This window comes from Rousettus aegyptiacus, unplaced genomic scaffold, assembly GCF_014176215.1.
Source record: "Rousettus aegyptiacus isolate mRouAeg1 unplaced genomic scaffold, mRouAeg1.p scaffold_m13_p_5, whole genome shotgun sequence".
Lineage (NCBI taxonomy): Eukaryota > Metazoa > Chordata > Mammalia > Chiroptera > Pteropodidae > Rousettus > Rousettus aegyptiacus.
The window spans coordinates 46347742-46366139 of NW_023416308.1; the positions used below are offsets into that span (position 1 = coordinate 46347742).

General features: G+C 37.6%; 1 protein-coding gene across 1 annotated transcript in view; it reads right to left on the minus strand.

Annotated features, from left to right (window-relative positions):
• The window catches only part of CUNH11orf53 (chromosome unknown C11orf53 homolog), a 31847-nt gene that overhangs the window by 1573 nt on the left and 11876 nt on the right, over positions 1–18398 (minus strand). Inside the window, exons 3-4 of the mRNA XM_016165647.2 lie at positions 2840–2882; positions 53–348 (exon numbers count right to left, since the gene is read on the minus strand). Coding sequence (XP_016021133.2) covers positions 53–348; positions 2840–2882 — 339 coding nt within the window. The remainder of the gene's footprint in view (positions 1–52; positions 349–2839; positions 2883–18398) is intronic.

An 18398-nucleotide genomic window follows, 5' to 3' on the forward strand; every position in this document is an offset into this window, starting at 1 on the left:
CAAGCACATGGACTGACCTTACTCCCTAACCGTGAAACATCTGCATACTCACCAGCACGAAGTGAGTGGGGTCGCTGGAGAAGGGCGGCGGCAGGAGCGGCGGCAGGGGCGAGGCGCTAAACAGAGAGCCTGTGTTGGGGGTCAGGGCTGGGGAGCGGTGCTCCCCGTAGGGCTCCGGGAAGTAGGAGTCCAGGAGGGCCGGGTGGCTCTGCACTGCGGAGGACTCACAGGGAAAGGGCTTCGACATGATGGAGGTGCAGGTGTCATTGGCAAATTTAGTGTTGTGGAAGTCGGAGTCAGATAGGAAGGATCTTCGGACACCATAGTAACCTGACATGACTGGTGAACCTGTTGCCAAATGAAAACAAATGGGCAAATTTTCCTTTTGGGAAAGTCAGCACATATCTTTTGAAATTGAGTCTCTCCACTGTGAAATGCCTGACATCAAAGGTAACATTTAAATAATGTCTTGAAAGTGTTAAATACTGCTGGATTACCTCTTTCAACCCATCCAACGCAAATAACTCATATGTTGAAAGTTCACTTTGCCTTTGGGGATGAGTTCACTTTAGATGATACAATAACTTTTCCATCATTCACTCACTCAACATACATTTATGGTGTACCTTCTATGTGCCAAGCACCGTGCTACGGGGGTTGGGCTTAAAGAGATAAGAATAAGAATCCCTTGGTTTTTACATTGTATCAGGCAAAGCGTCTTTCCCACAGCTTCTGAGCTCTGTCCTCTTACATGCAGGGCGGTTAGTTAACATGAGGCTGCTTCTGGGCATGATTCCTGAGATTTAGTATCTCTACGTAAGGTGATACTATGATTCTACCCCAAATCCTAGGCAGTTTGTCCTCTTCTAATTCTTTGTATGCTGACTGACTTTTAACACCATGTCTCTCACCTAGCAGGCATGGCTTGCTTACTTTGGGATGATAGGGTTTTTGTATAGTCAAGTTAGAGGACCTCAAAAAAAAAAAAAAAAAAAAAAGTTTCTTGGCTTTGAGGAGTCTCATGTTATTTGCTGCCCTCTTGTGGCCATACTGTGTCCCTCACTTAGCTCACCAGGGCCCCACAAGTTTGGGAAGAGAATTCCTGACACAGAGTTTCCCTTGGCGAAAACCGGGGAAGAAACCGAAACTTAGAAGAGTCTTACTTAAGGTAATGCCAGTGACATGGGCGCAGAAGGAAAGAGACGAGTTTGCTAAAGACTCTCTGACAAAGTCTGACGGTGTAGCTCAGTTGTAGCAGGAAACATGTTATCATTTAGAGCACATCTAGAGGCATTGACTCAAGGTCTGTAAAACTGATTGTTTCCAGCTGGTGGCCAGTATGGTCTAATTAGCTAAGACCTACACACCAAGGCCACAAAAGGGCTGAGCTGGGAGGAAGATGCACATGCTTGACTTTCTTACCTTCCCCCAACCACAGTATATCACTTCTAAGCTTTGTCCCCGCCCACCCTGCCCGCTCTTCTGCAGGAAGTCAGACTCATCAAGACTCTTGTCTCTTGTTATGATTCAGTCATACGTTACTCTATACACACAGCACTTTGGCACTTCTTATTATGTTCACTATTCTCTCACCTGAGTTGCAACCCTCTTTCCAATTGACCTGCAGGCTCCATGGGGGCAGAGCTTATGTCTTAAACATTTTCTGTAAACCTCGTATTTTAATACTGTGTTCAACAATTACAAGTAAATTTATTCATTCATTCAGGAGAAATCAAAACCCCTCATAGAAACTTACGGCACAATTCTGCTCACTCCACTTTCAACTTAAATTTTTTAGCCCCAAACCTCTAATATGCTTATGAATTTGAAAGCTTCAGTTAGTGGTTTCATTATAAGTGTACTTCCCTAGGGAAAAAATTGGAGCAAATGAAAATTAATCTCAATAAATAAGGTTCTGTTTCACACCATGAATTTATGTCCACGGGAGTGGTTAAGGCTGAGAACAGAATAAAGAGTATGTAAACAAGGCTTCTAGAGCTTACGTCTATATTTCCAATTTCTGAATAAAAACAATCACAAGGAAAAAGCCTCTCTGCTCTCTTAAGTATATATTTTTCTTCTTAAGAAGAAGAAGAAGAATTATAGATAGTAAGAGAAGCTGTAGAAATTTTCTTCTATAAAAGGGAGCAGATTCCAGTGATAGTAAATGTGATTGGGAAACAATGTAGAGACATTCAAAAATGGGAGATCTTCTATTTCTCTCATTCATTTCCCTTATCCATCTCTGAAGGTTACTAAAATTGAGAGAGTCTATGCCCTTTCTGAGTTTGGGATCTGGAAAGTGTGTGTGTGTGTATGTGTGTGTGTGTGTGTGCACATGCGAGAGTACCCAATACTATTATCAAGAACACCCCCTTTTTTAATCCCTCCAGGGGTATTGAAACATATATATTGAAATGAATACAAGATGCTTAACTCAGTGCCTGACGTATCGAGAGCACCCAATAAGTGATCATTCTTTCATCTGCCCATGAGTCTTTATTTTTGTGTTCTAAAGCAGGTACATAATCCATTACATCATGGTGCCAGCATTTTAGAGACTTTAAAACCATATCAAGGGCCTAAATGCTGTTTCTTTGGCCCAATAAGCTTCTGCTAGGCAAGAGATCAAAAGGCTACCTTTATGATAAATGAATTCTAACTTTACGAATGAATGAATTATGTCTGTCTTCACTGATTTTATATTTTAAAAACAACTATTTTAAAGAAGCAAAATTTTGAAAGTGCTGTAAGAAAGTTATAAAATAATGGAAGCCCAAATGTCTGATATAAATTCAAAAGGGAATAAATGAATTGCTCATTGAACTAAAGGACTCACCTGGCATCTGGACAAATGGAGCCGGAGGGGAACTGACACGTCCCTGGAAGCAAAGAGAGCAGGTGTTTCTTCTTTAGTTGAAAGTTTGAATTTGAAAAAAAGATTAGGAATATATTTTAAGAGCTTCATCTGCTGATACTAAGAAATGTTATTTGGGGGGATTGGGTTGGGGAGTCAATTGAGAGTAAGAATGCAAATTCCAGAGAACAAAATTTTACAAGGGACAGGAAACAACCAAAGTTTTAGATTCTGGTAAACACAACAAAAAGCATTGGCTAGATAGATGAAATGGAATAATTTATCTTTTTACTGTTTGCATTAATATCCTCCATCAAATATATATTAAGTGACAGTAACTATGCATATATCCATGTAGAAGTGTCAGTGATACAACCTCACACTAAAGAACACCAAGGATTGTCAGGAACCACCAGAAGCTAGGAAAAGGCAAAGAAGTGTTCTCCCCTAGGGCCTTCAGAGGGAGCCTAGCCCTGCAGACACCTTGATTTTGGATTTTCTAGTCTCCAGAACTGTGAGAAAATAGATTTCTGTTGTTTTAAGTTACCCTCTTTGTAGTAATTTGTTATCACAGCCCTAGGAAATTAATTCAGGGAGTGACTGATGATGAAACAGACAATTCGCTATGGTGTAAAGTGTCTTGGTTGGGAAAAGATGTGGGGAGGAGGGCACCTAAGCTGGTATTAGGGATGGGATGGAGAACACTTCCTGGAGGAGATGATATACCGACCTGAAAGGTGTGTAAAGTCTTAAAATACACAAATTCAAGATGCCCAGGAGCAAAGTTAAATGGAAAATGTAGCTGTCATAAAAGTTAAATATCCTCAGTATCCAGTTCTGTGGATCTGAGCCCTTAGCCCCAACCCTCACAGTCCTATAGACTCTCAAGCCTGGAGAGGTTTCATAGAGTCTCATCCAACTTCTCAGTCACCCAATGCTGAGATCCTCTCCATTGTCAACACTGGGCGTGATGAAGAAATCAGCACCCCTGAGAAAGTCCATTTCTTCTCTAGCATCCTCTGACTGTTACAAAGTAGGCTGAAGAGTCACTTTTAAAATTCTAATCTCTTTAATTCATACAGAAGTTTAACCCTTCTTCCATTATGGTTCTAAAAATATTTGAAGACAAGCTATCATTTCCAATTGTCTTACTATAACATATGCCACAGACTGGGTGGCTTAACATTTCTCAATGATGACATTTCTGGGGGCCGGAAGTGTGAGATCAGGGTGTCAGCATGATCGAGGTCTTGGTGAGGTTTACAGATGGCTGGCCTCCCGCTGTGTCTTCATGTGATGGAAAGAGAGATCATCTTTCTCATGGTCTTTTCTTATGAGCCCACTGATCTTATCATGAGGTCTCCACCCATATGACCTAATCATCTCCCAAAAAACCCACCTCCTAATACCATCACAATGGGGATTAGAGTTTTATCATATGAATTCTGGGGGTGCACCAATGTTCAGTTCATAGCTCTAACCTGGAATTCGATCTTCTCCATGCAAGACAGGCTTTGACCACTCGGAAGTAGCACAGTATTTAAGAGTGAGGGCTCTGGAACCAAAGTGTTTGAATCTCAACTCTCCTCTTTTTAGCTGTGTGATCTTGGGCACATGAAGATTAAATGAAATCATATATGTCAAGCACTTAGAATAGTGTCTGGCATAGTGTAAGCAAGATATGTGTGTTAGCTGTTATCACTCAGATGTATTTTTATGTCCCTTCGAGTCTGTGATACAGTCCTCTAAATATATTCTGATTTGTGTGTTTTCCTGTTTAATAATTTAATGCTTTTTAGAAGCAGAGGGAACTCTTGGTCATTTGAGGCCAGAGGTGGGTGTAGATTAGGTGCCTTGTATGGCAAAGAAAGGAGGCAGTAATTAACTATAGAAGTATTTGTGTCCAGGCACATTTCCCCATGTTGCCAGGGCCCGTGTTATCCAGTGTTTCCTTCCAATTCCCAGCTTTGTCTGTCTAGGTCTTTTGTTGAAGTCCTGTTCCAAGGCCCATACATCCTCTGGCTTCTTCTGATTCAGCTTCCTTCTGTGGGTAGCAGGGTGTGGGAGGGTGGTAGCTGTCCTGGGTGCTGCCTGGGGAGACATCTCATGGCTATTTCACCTCCTTGCTCTGCCTGATCTCCTTAAGCTGCTCTGGGTAAGGCTGGGGCCAGGAAGAAGGCTTCTGTGAGACACAGTACACATGCCCAATTTGATGGACATAAGTATCAGCACTCTATTCTTCCCTCAGCATCTGTCAGCCATTCTTTCATCAGCTGGCATGGCTCTGACTCTAGCCTCTACCCAAGGCATGGATAAAGCTCGGTCTCTGTTGACACAGCTCCTTCAACTTTTGACATCTCTGCTGTAAAAGTGTTTCTATCTTTCTCTTCCACCACCAACAATCCCTAGGATCTTCTTATGTTCCTCTTCTTCCTTCTTCCCAGGCTTACTTATTACTGTGGAATTCCTGGCACCGTACCCTTCCCAACTAAATTTTAAGGCCTAAAGACTCTACAAGGTTGCACATTTATGAGTGTAGTTGATTTTATTTTTTACATGATGAAAAGAATCCTCTTGTGTTCATTGCTCCTACATAATTTTGCCCTCTACCTGCTATGAAAATTAAACACTCTATTTCCATTCTTTATGGTTACCCACAAAATATTACCTTGCATATTTAACAAAGACTAAAATGATACCTTAAACCTCCCACTGAAAGACAAGATACTTAGAATATTATCTCTTAGGACTGCTCTCCTAATTTATGTGTATGTTATTTTCTTCCATTTTAGCTTTTTTCTTTTTATTAAACTTATACAAAAATGATCATAATTATCATCATTCTATTATGTAAATCTGCATTAGATTTACTTACATATTTACTATTTTTTTTTTGCTTAACCTTCTTCCAGTCTTTTTTCCTAGATTCATTTTTCCTTCTTCTAAAGTAATCCTTTAGAGAATTCCTTTTGTGTAGGTCAGTGTATTGGTGGTAAACCATTTCATTTTTATCTGAAAACATCATTTCTTTTGCCCTTGTATTTGAAAGATAATATTGCTGGGTTTGCAATTGTAAATTTATAGTTATTCTTCTCTCAGCACTTTCAAGATATCACTCCACAATTGGCTTCCATGATTGCTGTTGAGAAGTTTGCTGCCAACCTTAGAGTTATTCTTTGTGACAATCTTTCTTTCCTTCCTGACTGCTTTTTAATATACTCCTTTTGTCTTTAAGTTTCTTCAAATTCACCTCGTTTTAACTAGAGGTAGATTTTAAAATGTTATCTCACTTGGTCTAGGATGTGCTTCATGTGTCTGAGGATTTATGTCTTTCATAATTTCTGGAAAACACACCCATCCTCTCCTTAAAGATTGCCTTGTTGGTATTATCCCTGTGTTCTCCTTTTGGGACTTTGTTTAGATGCATGTTAAGCCTTTTACTTTGATCCTCTATACGCCTTAACCTCTCCTTATTTTCTCTATATCCATGATTCTCTGTTCCACATTTTGGTAGCAATTGGTATAGATTTCTTCAAATCTATATTCTGTTTACTTATGTTTTCTTCAACTATAGTTAATTTGTTGTTTAGCTCATATGTTGAGTTTTTTTACATTATTAATGATTACGTATTTTTTCATTTCCATAAATTCCACTTATTTTTCAAAAAATATATTTGGTAATTTTTGATAGTCTTGTTGAGTGTTCATTATTTATTAAGTTATTGCATATTTTGTATCTGGTAATTCTAACATCAGAAAGTTCTGAGAATGTAAATGTATTGTTTGTTGTTTATGCTGACTCTCATTCATAGTGGTTTGTTTCCTTATGCATTTGGTGATCTTTGAAATTCCTATCTGGTTAACCTTAATCTGTGAAAATCAATGGTCCTAAATTGAAGTTTCTTTTCTTCAGAAGATTTACATATGCATTTCATGAAAGCCCTTCCGTGTTCCCGAGCTTAATCCTGGGGTCCCAGCTTCAGCTTCTCAACTTTGGCAACAGCAGTTCAAGGACCAGTCTTCACACATAAATCTAATCTGGACACCCGGCCTCAGGAACAGGTGTCCTTTGTCCTTAATGGATATTCTGGTTTCTTTTGGGGGTGGGGGGAGCGTAGGGTAGGGCTCAGCTTTATTGAGATATACTTGACATATAATAAAATTCACAAATTTTAAGTGTAAAATTTGATGAATTTTGACAATGGTTACAAATTTGGCCTTTTTGGTGTGATCATCTTCTTATCATACAGTGTCTTAATTTTTGCTCAAACCTTTCCCCAACCTCTCATGTCAACCCTACCCAACTCCACACCCAGCTTTGGAGATTTCCCTTACTTTTTGCCAACTCAACAATTCAGGAAAATGTGTTTTATGCAGGATCCAGTTTCACTGTGGTCTTCCCATCCCCAAACCATCTAGTCTGCCTGAAACAGAATCAAATCCCTGAATATTAAAACTAGATGCAGATAATTTCCTGGTTTTTATAGAGTACAAAAGCTTTTATATTTTCATGATTTTCAATATTTTCCAGCAGAGATTTAAATTATAGTAGAAGTAATTCATAAATACTTATAGTAGTTTTATAAACATACTGTTAGGCACATGGCCAAATGTGTTATACGCATTATTTCATTTGATTATCACAACCACCCCAGAAGATACACAATATTATTCTCATCTTAATGATGAAGAAACTAAAGCACAGAGAGAATAACCCAAGTTCCCATGTAGGTGGGTTGGTGGTGTGGTGGTGGTGGGTGGGATTAAATAAGGACCTTTCACCTTCTAAGCATTCTAATAACTGGAAAACAAAAATGTGAAAGCATCATAGTTAAAAAAATTTTTTTTTAGTACAAAGGAGACTTAGGGACATCTAGAAGGATCGTATAATTATATAAAAACTCACAAAGATGATTGAGTGGGATTTATACTTTTCATCTTGTTATCTATCTATCATCTATCTATCTATCTATCTATCTATCTATCTATCTGTCTGTCTATTTATCTATCTATCTATCTATCTATCTATCTATCTATCTATCTATCTATCATCTCTCTATCTATCAATTATCTCTACCTATCTGTCAGTCTATCTCTTTAGTTTTTCAATGGATATTCTGTTTTAGGGGTTCAGTTTTATTGAGGTATAATTTAAATATAAATTCACTAATTTTAAGTGTATAATTTAATGCATGAAAAATTTGACAAATTCCTGTGACCCACCATCAAAAATTATGATATAAAACATTTCCATAAAATTAATTATTTATAGTTATAATTAGTGCTTTACAATAGCATTCCCTATGATGGTCTGGAAAATACTTAGATGGATAAATATAAAAAGTAATGATAATGCATTACTTCAGTGAGATCTCACAGAACATAGAAGACTTCTAAAGGGCCTGTATTGAGACTGGGAAGGATTTCACTGGACAGATTTCAGAGCTGGTACTTACTCCCCCATCTCATTCCCAGATTTCACAAGTTGAGAAAGGATATACTAAAACATGAGCCTTCAGCATGAGCACTAGTTGTCATTGCTTATGTGAAAACTCATATTCCTTTCTTCCTTGTTCAAGATATTATACTCACAGTTGCCTCTTATCATATGAATCCTCCAAAAATAATATTTAAATTAATATTGAAGAGCCCATAACTTTTGACCAAGTGAGATGGTATATAATTTTTATTTTGCATACTGCAAACAACAGGATCCTGCAATGCCAGGTAGACAAATTTAGAGGTTTATATTTGAATGAAATTTGCCAGTCTGCAACTTCCTGTAGCTAGCACAACAGCTTCACAGCTGCCCCAAAAGCCCCTCCATGAAAATGAGTTAATTTGAACTAATAGGTCACCAAGGTTGTAAAGTGATAAGAGTTGCCCTTGAGTACATTTCTAGTCATTTTTATGACCTTATAACATCGTTAGGTGTCAAGCTGGTTGAAGGAATATATTGAAATGTACTAACAAAGAGATCTCTGGCTAGCATACAATTTTTCACATGGCTATATAACATACTTTTAAAATTTTGATTGTATAGTTTAGGAAGTGTCTTTTTAAACTTAAAGATATTGCTATTAATGCTTAAGTAATAATAATCATAACCACTTGTGAATAGCTGGGCCCCTTTTCAAGGAATTCATAGTATTTTATGTATTTAATTTCTCATTTTCATTATATCTATGGTTGGGAGAGAGGCGGAAGAGATAATATTATACTGAACATTCTAAAATCATGATTTAATATCTGAATTTAGACCCACATGGATTATATGATTTCCCTCCAACTCTGAAATGAATGGAAAGTTAATGCTGGATGTAACACAGTTAGCCTTTACATGTATCCATGTGAGGTTGAAATAACATCTTCCTTAAGAAGAAAATGGGCAAAGGGAATTAGATGTCTTAGTTAATGTGATAAGCACGTAGTAGAACCAGGGGCATTCTGACTAGGGTGAAATCATATATAGTAACTAAACTATACTAAACCATTCTAATAAATCTTACTAGTTTTGCAAAGTTTGAAACAAGTTTTGATTTCTAGACCACTTATCTGAGTTACATAGTTATTTAATCATAGTTAGGAAAATCCCCCATAATAAATAGGAACTACAATTATAATATCTACCATGTGCCAGGGGTTTTATATAATATTATCTTGTTATAAAGTAGTTATTATAATCTCAGGTGTACAAAAGAGGAAAGCACAGAGAAGTTAAATAATGTGCCCCAAATCACATATCTAGTAAATTACAAAACTAGGCTTTAAACCCAATCTCTATGACTTCCAAATTTATGCTCCCTGAACCTCTCAATGACATAACAAGCAGGTTCTCTGCGATATTCTTTACATCAAACCACAGATATTTATTGGGCACCTCTGATGTGCAAGGCACAGTGCTGAATGTTGCAGGTGCTAGAAAGAATGTAACCAAACAGCTTAGGTTAGGATCTACTTAGGGACACAAGCCATTTATGGTAGATTAAATATGACTACAATTTCTTTGCAGCTCCTCCCATCAAGAAGTGGAGTTTATACCTCTATCCCTTGAATCTGAGATTGTTTTGTGACCTGCTTTGACTAATAGAATGTGGCAGAAATGATGCAAGATAAGTTTCAGAGTCTAGGCTTCAAGGAGATTTGCTTCTACCTTTGCTTGTTTTAAATGCTGCCTTACAATTTCTTCTTAAGAAAGCCAATATAGCCTCCTGGAGGATGAGGGACCATGTGAAAGTGAATCCAGGCATTCCTGCTGACAGCTAGCACCAACTGCCAGACATGTGAAGGAGCTTTTTTAGACTTTCCTGCAAGACTGACTCTCCAGCTAAATGCAACTGCATAAGTGAGCCCTGGGGAAACCAGCAGAGAAATTCCCAGCCAACCCACAGACTTGTGAGAAATTCTAAATCATTATTAACAATTGCTAGGATTTGGGTGGGTTCTTATGCAGCAATAGGTAACTGATACAGACATATCCAAGAAAAAGTAGCTCATAGTACAGAACAGCATGTATCTAGTTTTCAGGTGCATAGTTTGTGCTCTGCATACTCTAGAAGCCAGAAAAAGGGGAAATCACTGTGCTGAGAATTTGGACATGAAGGATAAGAGGATGCAGAGAGGATAAAGGAAGCTCCTAGATGCAAGGAATTTTGTTAACCAAGCACAGGGGTGGGAAAGCACATCTACTACTTATTCGTCAAGGAATAATAAACAAATTGGTTTTTCAGGAGCAAAAATTTCATTTAATTGAATAAATAAAACTGTATTTAATCATTTTATTAAACTAGCTAATAAAAGTTTTAAGAGAATTCAGGGGGTTTAGGCGGCTAGCAGGTGTCTACTATTTATCAGGATTATAGTAATTTCCAGAAATATAAAGAGGAATAAGGCATAGGTTTTGTTCTTAGGGAGCACAGGGTTCATAAGGAACACAGTTGCATGCATATATATATATATATATATATATATATATATATATATATATAATGTGATTGGTGCAATAATAAAGATAAGTGTTGAGAGGAATAGCATTTCATGAATACCTACTTCATGCCAGACTCTGTGTCAGGCACTTCACATATATTAGTATGTGTTTCATAATTTTAAGCAACAATTACCATTTATATATATATGCTTTATGTGCTTTGCACTGTGCTAAATAATTTATATGTGTTATCTCATTAAATCTTTACCATTAACCACTGACAAAGATTATTTTAAGTTATTATCACTAGATTATAGATCAGAAAACTAATAGACAGTATAAAGGACTTGACCAATGTCACCAAGCTAGTAAGTGACATAGGCTGGATTCCAATCTAAATCTACTGTAACCATGATTTAGTGTAGGTAGGGTGTCAGGGGTAAGGATGAGGGTAGACATGGAGGCGAGTTGCTGTCTTGAAGGAAGGTGACTAAACACATCATATTGTAGGTGATATCTGAGTCCAGTTTTGAAGAATGAAAGGAAATCAGTAAGCAGATAGGATAAAGGGTATTGTAGTTGGGTAGCAAAGCAAGGCTTGAATGTGTGGACAGCATGTCACCAACATGGACTGTGTGCTGAAATTGTGCAAACAGAAAAACTAGAGAAGCCGGAGGAGGCTGTGGGAGCCAGGTTGTAATAAAACTTTTTGAGCCATGCTAAGAAGCTTGGTCTTTGTCTAGGCAATGGTCCTTTAGAAGTTTCTTAGCAGTGTAGACATGATGAAAGTGGCATTCTAGGTATTTAATCTGGTGCTGAAAATGGTGGGTCAGGAATGGTTGCTGAGGTCAGTGTCTGGGCTATCGTAGTTGTACAGAGATTCAGTGATGGGGTGTGATGAGCTCTCGGTTGTGCTGGGGTTTTAGGTGGCTAGCAGATGACATTTATATTCACCTCTTTTTGGCTTTGTTTCAGAGCCTGACATGGGCTGTTACTCGCCCTGTGGGTGCCGATGTACCTATTTTCAGTGTTCTTTCTCTCTTTTCTTCTTTATTTCCAACTGCCCCCTGATATCTGTGTAAAGAGGGGGCTGGCAGGTCTTCCTCATACTTCCCTATTTACAAAGAAAAAACCTAGCATTCTTAAATAATTTAATAGTACATTGTATAGGTCCAATCCTAAGGCCAATAAGAATTTATGAGGAAGGAATATTGAAACATATATTCTTGAAAACATTTATTTATCTTGTGTTTACAAAGTCTTAATTATAGGGCATTTTATATCACAAAGAAAGAGCTCATCTGGTTTCCTATACCTTGTTTTCATTATCACTAGCCTCGGGCAGCAGGGGGTACTATGGAGAGTAAAAAAGGTAAATGATTTGCTTAAGGCCTTCACATGTATATGTAAAATGAAGACTAAAAGACTTGTTTAAGTTCTCTCTTGGGGGAGGGAATTTACCATTGAAACATTAATTTCTGCCTTTGTAATAGTGCATAAAAATGTCTGACATAGATTTTGATGTTTATTAACTTGGTGCAACAACTTAATTTCTTTCTAATTTAAAATTATAGTAAAATTCTAGAAGATCGTATACTATACTCAGTGCGGTGACCCCTGGGAGGTAGGGGGAGATGGGTGGGAGCAGGGGAGGTTGGTAGACTTCCATTTTTGCTTTATGCTCTTTCGTTCTGTTTGAAATTTTACCATGTGTTGCTTTTGTGATTAAAACAACTAGCTAATAAAAATTTAAATAAAAATATAATTTAGGTCTTAAATCTATATTATAAATCTCAACTTAAAAAAAATGTATAATTCCAAATGTCTTAAATTTCTGTTATATGAACTATTTTATGTCCTTTGGAAAACTAACATGGTTGCAGAATTCCAACTTTCTAACAGTTTTTTTTGAAACTTTGCTGTTAAAATTCTCCTGCTTGGCATAAAATTATGCCCATGCTGTCTCTGTGAGGAAGTGATTTCTGTTGCCTAAGTTACAAAATGAAACTTTTTTTTTTTTTTAATTTTTAACTTCTGGATCTTGGTGTGATTTTTGAATGCCTTTTGTATTTATGTAGCTAAGTTAGAACAACAGGAACCACTAGGATACAGGTTGATAAGTGTACACTTTGGCTTGAACAGAATCTGCAGAATTTCAGCCCTGGTAGGTGGATTTGCTGTGGCTATTGTGCTGCAAAACTTGATTATTTTTGCAAGATGCGTGAAAGAATTCACAATCAGGAAATATTTAAAATTTCATGACATTTTATAAAACAACAGAACCAATAGAACAGCTGAAAAAATAAGCTGTTTGCACAAGGTTCACCTTTATTATTATTATTATTATTATTTTAAATTCCACAATTGTGAAGGAGCAGGTGGTTGGGTGGGGAACTTCGAAAGCCTCGGAAATGTGGTTCAGTTCTCTAAACAGGGCAGAATTGTGGGCTAATTAAAGTCAGACAATGGGCCATTTTGAAAGCCTTAGATAAAACATTCATTCAAATGAATGTGAAGAATATAATGTGTACCTCTGTATTCAAACATTGGCATTCTGAGTTTACAAGGCATTGCCTGCTCAGAAAATGTTTTTTTCTTTTTTAATTCTTTCTGGGCTCATGAAGAGGGTTAGTTGGCAACATTAACAAGCAATATGCAAAGCACTGTGCTATCAGAGTGAGCAAAAATGTGTACCAGAGTAGTTACTGATTCCCTTTATCAATAACCTTGCAAACATTACAAATAAGCGGATCCTTCTGCTGGCAATTCAGAAAAAAAGCAGGAAGGACAAATGAGATGTACTTATTAAAGAAAAATTATCATTTCCTAAGAGATTTAATAATCAAACATAAAGATAACAGGTGCTGCTAAAAATAAGAAAAAATAAAAATAATATAAGAGAATTAAACACTATCAAAGCAGGAAGACACATACTGGGCCATCTGATGGCCATTTGCTATGCCCAGGCAAACGTGAAAATCTTAACAAAGCTGGAACACATTGTAGGATGGGTTCATTTTATGGGCATTGAAGAGATGAAAAATAGTTTTTATGGTAAGCTTTAAAAATCAGAGGAGAGTATGAATATTTCTCGTGATAGCAGTGGTACAGACTTTTTTTACACTCGTATGTCTTCAGAGATGGCTGTCCAAAGCCGACTCTTCTAACCATGGATTCGATATAACATATAAGTACTCTGTTTTCAGATTTGATAATACAGTGAGGCTGAAACAGTTATGATTTTGTTCTTGAATTTACCTACAGATAACTCCCTAAATTTAAGACATGGATAATCCGTTTGTCGTCTTATTTACATTCTGCTTCTTTCTTCTTTTGACCTTTTTTACTGTTTAGTACCACATTAGAATACCAAGGAGAAGTAGCACAACGTATAAACTGTCCAAGTTTTAGCAGAGTCTGGAGGGTGTAGCGTGGTTAAAATTAAATTTCGTTATTAGTAAATGCTTCCAAAAGTCTTTTATATGAAATACTAAAAATTGGCTTAGTACTTACATATGAAATACTAAAAATCGAAGTCATTGGCGGTCCTCCTTGTCTTATCTTTTCTTATACTTTCATAAGAAGGTAAGAGCATGAGAAAATTACCCTCCCTTTTGCTTAGTGGCCATTATATTTATTAAGAATGTACATACGATTTTTACTGTGTAAACTATGAGAGAATGCTAGACACCATAGAGGTTGGGAGAGCATCTAAGAGGTGGATTGCCAGACATGGCAGGTCGACAGAGTTGGTCAGCTCTATGTTTTATTGGGCTCAGTGATGTTATGGTTTCTGCCTTCTGAAGTGGGAGAAGTGGCATTCTGCATTCAGTCCCAGGAGTGAGCCATGGGATACCAGCCTTCAGGTCAGCTTTACAATACATTTCGTCAAAAGGCATAGCAGGTGAGTAAGGTTCAGGCAAGAAGAAAAGTTCAGCCTGGAATGGGTTGGGTGAGATGGACCCTAGAGAGCTCTGGAAAGGCAGCAAAAAGGCCTTTGTAAGGTCTAGATGGTACATTTTCCTCTTTTACAGAGAAGACCAGGTGCCATGGAGAGCCTGAGAGATCAGGGGGTCCAGGAGTGGTGGGGAATGACAGAGAGGAACTATATTCTGGAAGCGGGTTTGGGACAAAACTAGAGAAGGTTGTAGAAGGAAATTAAGAACTTCTTGCATCCAGATATCTGGTATCACAGGAAAGAAAGGTTTTGGTTTTGATTTGAGCTGGGCGTGACATCATTGGAGCAGTCTACAGAATCATTGCAAGGAGGCAGACATGAATTGGAGAGGAGCAAAAGTCGTGCTTGGGGCCCAACATTAAGAATGGAGTATGAAGGGTAGGATGAGCACTGAGTAGAGGACCTGAGCAAAGTGGTTGTTCCAAAATTAGTCCTTACTTGGACCAGAGATATAAATTTAAGAAGGCACCACATTGGGTAAAATAAAGACCTTGGAGTCCAAAAAACCTGGGTCCAAATCTAAGCTTCACTGCTTTCTATCTGAGTCTTAGTTTCTGCATCTAAACAATAGATGAGTACCACCCTCTTAAGGTGGCTGAGTTTCTTTTGATAAATGAAATGTATTTAAAGTGAAAAAATAAAATATTTGGGAAGTCCCTACTTAGGAGCCTAGCAGTAAATGATAGCTATTATTATTAAGAATTCTTATTTGTCTCAGAGAATGAGCTGATAAAAGGAGATCCAGGGCTACAAGTCACTTCAACTGTCCCATCCATGCCAATCTTTGACTAGTTATTAAAGTTAGTGTCACAACGTTTGCATGCCACTTAATCGTTTTTGTGCTTTATGTGATTTTTCCCTATTTCCCTTGATAACTCCACCTCAAAACTCTAGTTGAACTAGAGGAGATGGAATTTATATTTCTCAGAAGAAATATAAATTTAGCTTGGCCTTGGAGATTGGGGATAGGGATGCCAGTGGACGGCACATATTCTGAGTTCGGGTAAAGGTTATCCAATCAGGAAGAGTACAAGCTGTACCCATTGGGGAGCGAGGGACACATTAAAAGTGCTGTGAGTACCAGTCCCCTCCCATCTGCACTCATAAAATTATATGAATCTTTGTAATTGAGGAAATATGAGTTTCAAAAAGTAACATTATCTTTTAAGTCAGTAAATTGGTAGCAAATCTTGATCAAAATGTTAAGACTTTTATCTCCTTTTTCCTGACATTTGAAGTTGGAATTTTCATAAAACAGTAGCCCAAGATGGGTGAATATAGAACTCCATTTGTTATCCAAGATTGGTTAAGTCTTTGGATATTTATAACTGCAGAATGGGAGCAGCAGAATTTATCTTAACGAAATGAACCAAGATGGAGTTCAGCTCTAGCCTTCTTGTCTTACAGAATGGAGGGGGATCTCATTGCTGAGTCAGAATAAAAATAAGATTCCTGATTGTGGCTTATGTTTCATTGTTTCATTCCTCAGAATGAATCAATTTTTCAAATCTACAAAAGTCACTCAGGGCCTTTCTAATGGTTTGACTTATTTATATTATATTAGAATCTATAGTAATGAAAACAGGAGTATCTAACCCCCAAGGCTGATATTAAGAGCTGGCCACAATTTTGTGGTTATCTACCTTTGTGCAGCATACTTTCACTGTAACGTTTATCAAGTGCTACCATGTTTCAAGTACCATAAAAACCATAAAAGCTGCCATTTGCTGAGCATTTACAACATGCCATGTAACAGCTGTACCAGGGGCTTTATATACATTATCTAATTTCATCTTCATGACAACTCTATGGTTGTATCACTATCCCCTGTTTACATAAAAGGAAACTGAGGTCCAGAGAAGTGAGATCATTTTCACACATTAAGTCAGATCTTCAGTCTGTCTAACTCCTAAACATGACTTTTAATCCTTCTATCATACTGCTGTTCCTCCTGGGACAAAGATGCCAAAAGGAATAAATGGAACTAGAAAGACATTAACTAGTTGGGGGAGAGATTAAACAACAACAACAACCACAATATGCTAGAGGCTCTGGGAGTAGAGGGGAGTGTCTGGGAGAACTTAGATGAATTTTGCAGGGTCATGTATCAGGCCAGACCTTTCAACCTTCTCTTTCACTTAACACTGCAGACCAAATTGAAACACTCATTGTATATCACAGAGAGTGCCAGTTCTCCTTCTAGACCATTCCATGTATTCTGTTTGGACCCCACCCCTCCTCACTGCTCACCTGAGTTACCTCCTTCCTTCAAAGCTTAGCTCATGGCTCATCCTCCAAGAAGTCTCCTTCTACTTACCTTGTCCACCCTTTGCTCACCCTCTACTGAACCTCCACAGTGTTCACTGATACCCACTATCATGTGTTTGGCACTTGGAGCAAAGCCATCTTTTATTTTTAATGATTTCTTTCCTGTATAATTTCTTCTCCCACAGCTGAACTGTACATTTCTTCAGGTCAGAAAATTTCTTACATCACTTTGCATTCTAATGTTCCTTGCACGCAATCAATATTTAATAGCAATAGCGTTGATTGAACATATACCATGCACCAAGCACTTGACAAATATTAATCTAACCCTTATGGTAACCTTGCAAGGCAGATATTATTATCTTCCTTTGACAGCAAGCTTAAGTCATTGTATAGTTGGCAAATGGCAGAGCTGGAATTTGATTTCAGATCATCTGGATTCAGAGCCCAAATCTTCACTGTGCTATGCTGTCTGTGTCTTAGATGATGAACTGAAGTGTTGTTAGTTCCCAGGTGACAGTGATCGGAAACATCAGCTCAAAGATGATTCAACTTGAGTATGAGCTAGTTCTCAGAGATTCAGATATATTTTAGGTCCTAACCAGTGAAATGGGAACACTGAATAAACAAATAACAATAATTAACAGGATAAAGTAATGGGATAAACTTTTTAAAGTTTGAGTATTAAAACTGAATACTGGAACAGGAGGGACCCAACTCTCTACTTTCGTTGATAAGGACATCGAAGCCCTGAGAGGAGAAAAGAATTGCCTGAAACCACTGATGGCCAGAAGGAGGGGCTCAAACAGACTGAGGAAGTAATTTCTTTTTTGGTGTATAAGAGCTATCTTGGATCCATTTTCCAAAGCTTCAGGGAAATTAAAGAAACGTTGAGTTGCTATAACATACAGTTTCCAACTGTGTATTCTTTTCTTTTTATACTTCACTAGAAATCCAAATGCAAATCACAGATATGGACATCACAATGTTTACGCTTGGTGGTAATTGAAGTGTGCTTATGATTGGTGCCACAAAACAGCAGCTGGATATATAACTAAACAAACCTCTAACTAGTACTCCTGATAGAAAAAGAGACAGTTATTAGGGATGGAGCTAGACAATGCACATCTGTTCCGCAGTTTGTGTTTACCCACCTCTCAACAAAGATCAAACACTCTTAATTACTCTATGCCATAAAAGCGCTATGTGGCACCCATTTTCATGTTTGTGCCTCCAAAATTTTCCATTAGTAAGTACTATCATCATACTTCTTTATGTGCTTACAATGCTTTCCTTCTAAAAATAATTAGGAAACATTTTAACCAAGATGCCCAGCTGACAGTATGGCCTTATCTTATGTGTCCTTGATGTGGAGATTTTAGCAGCTA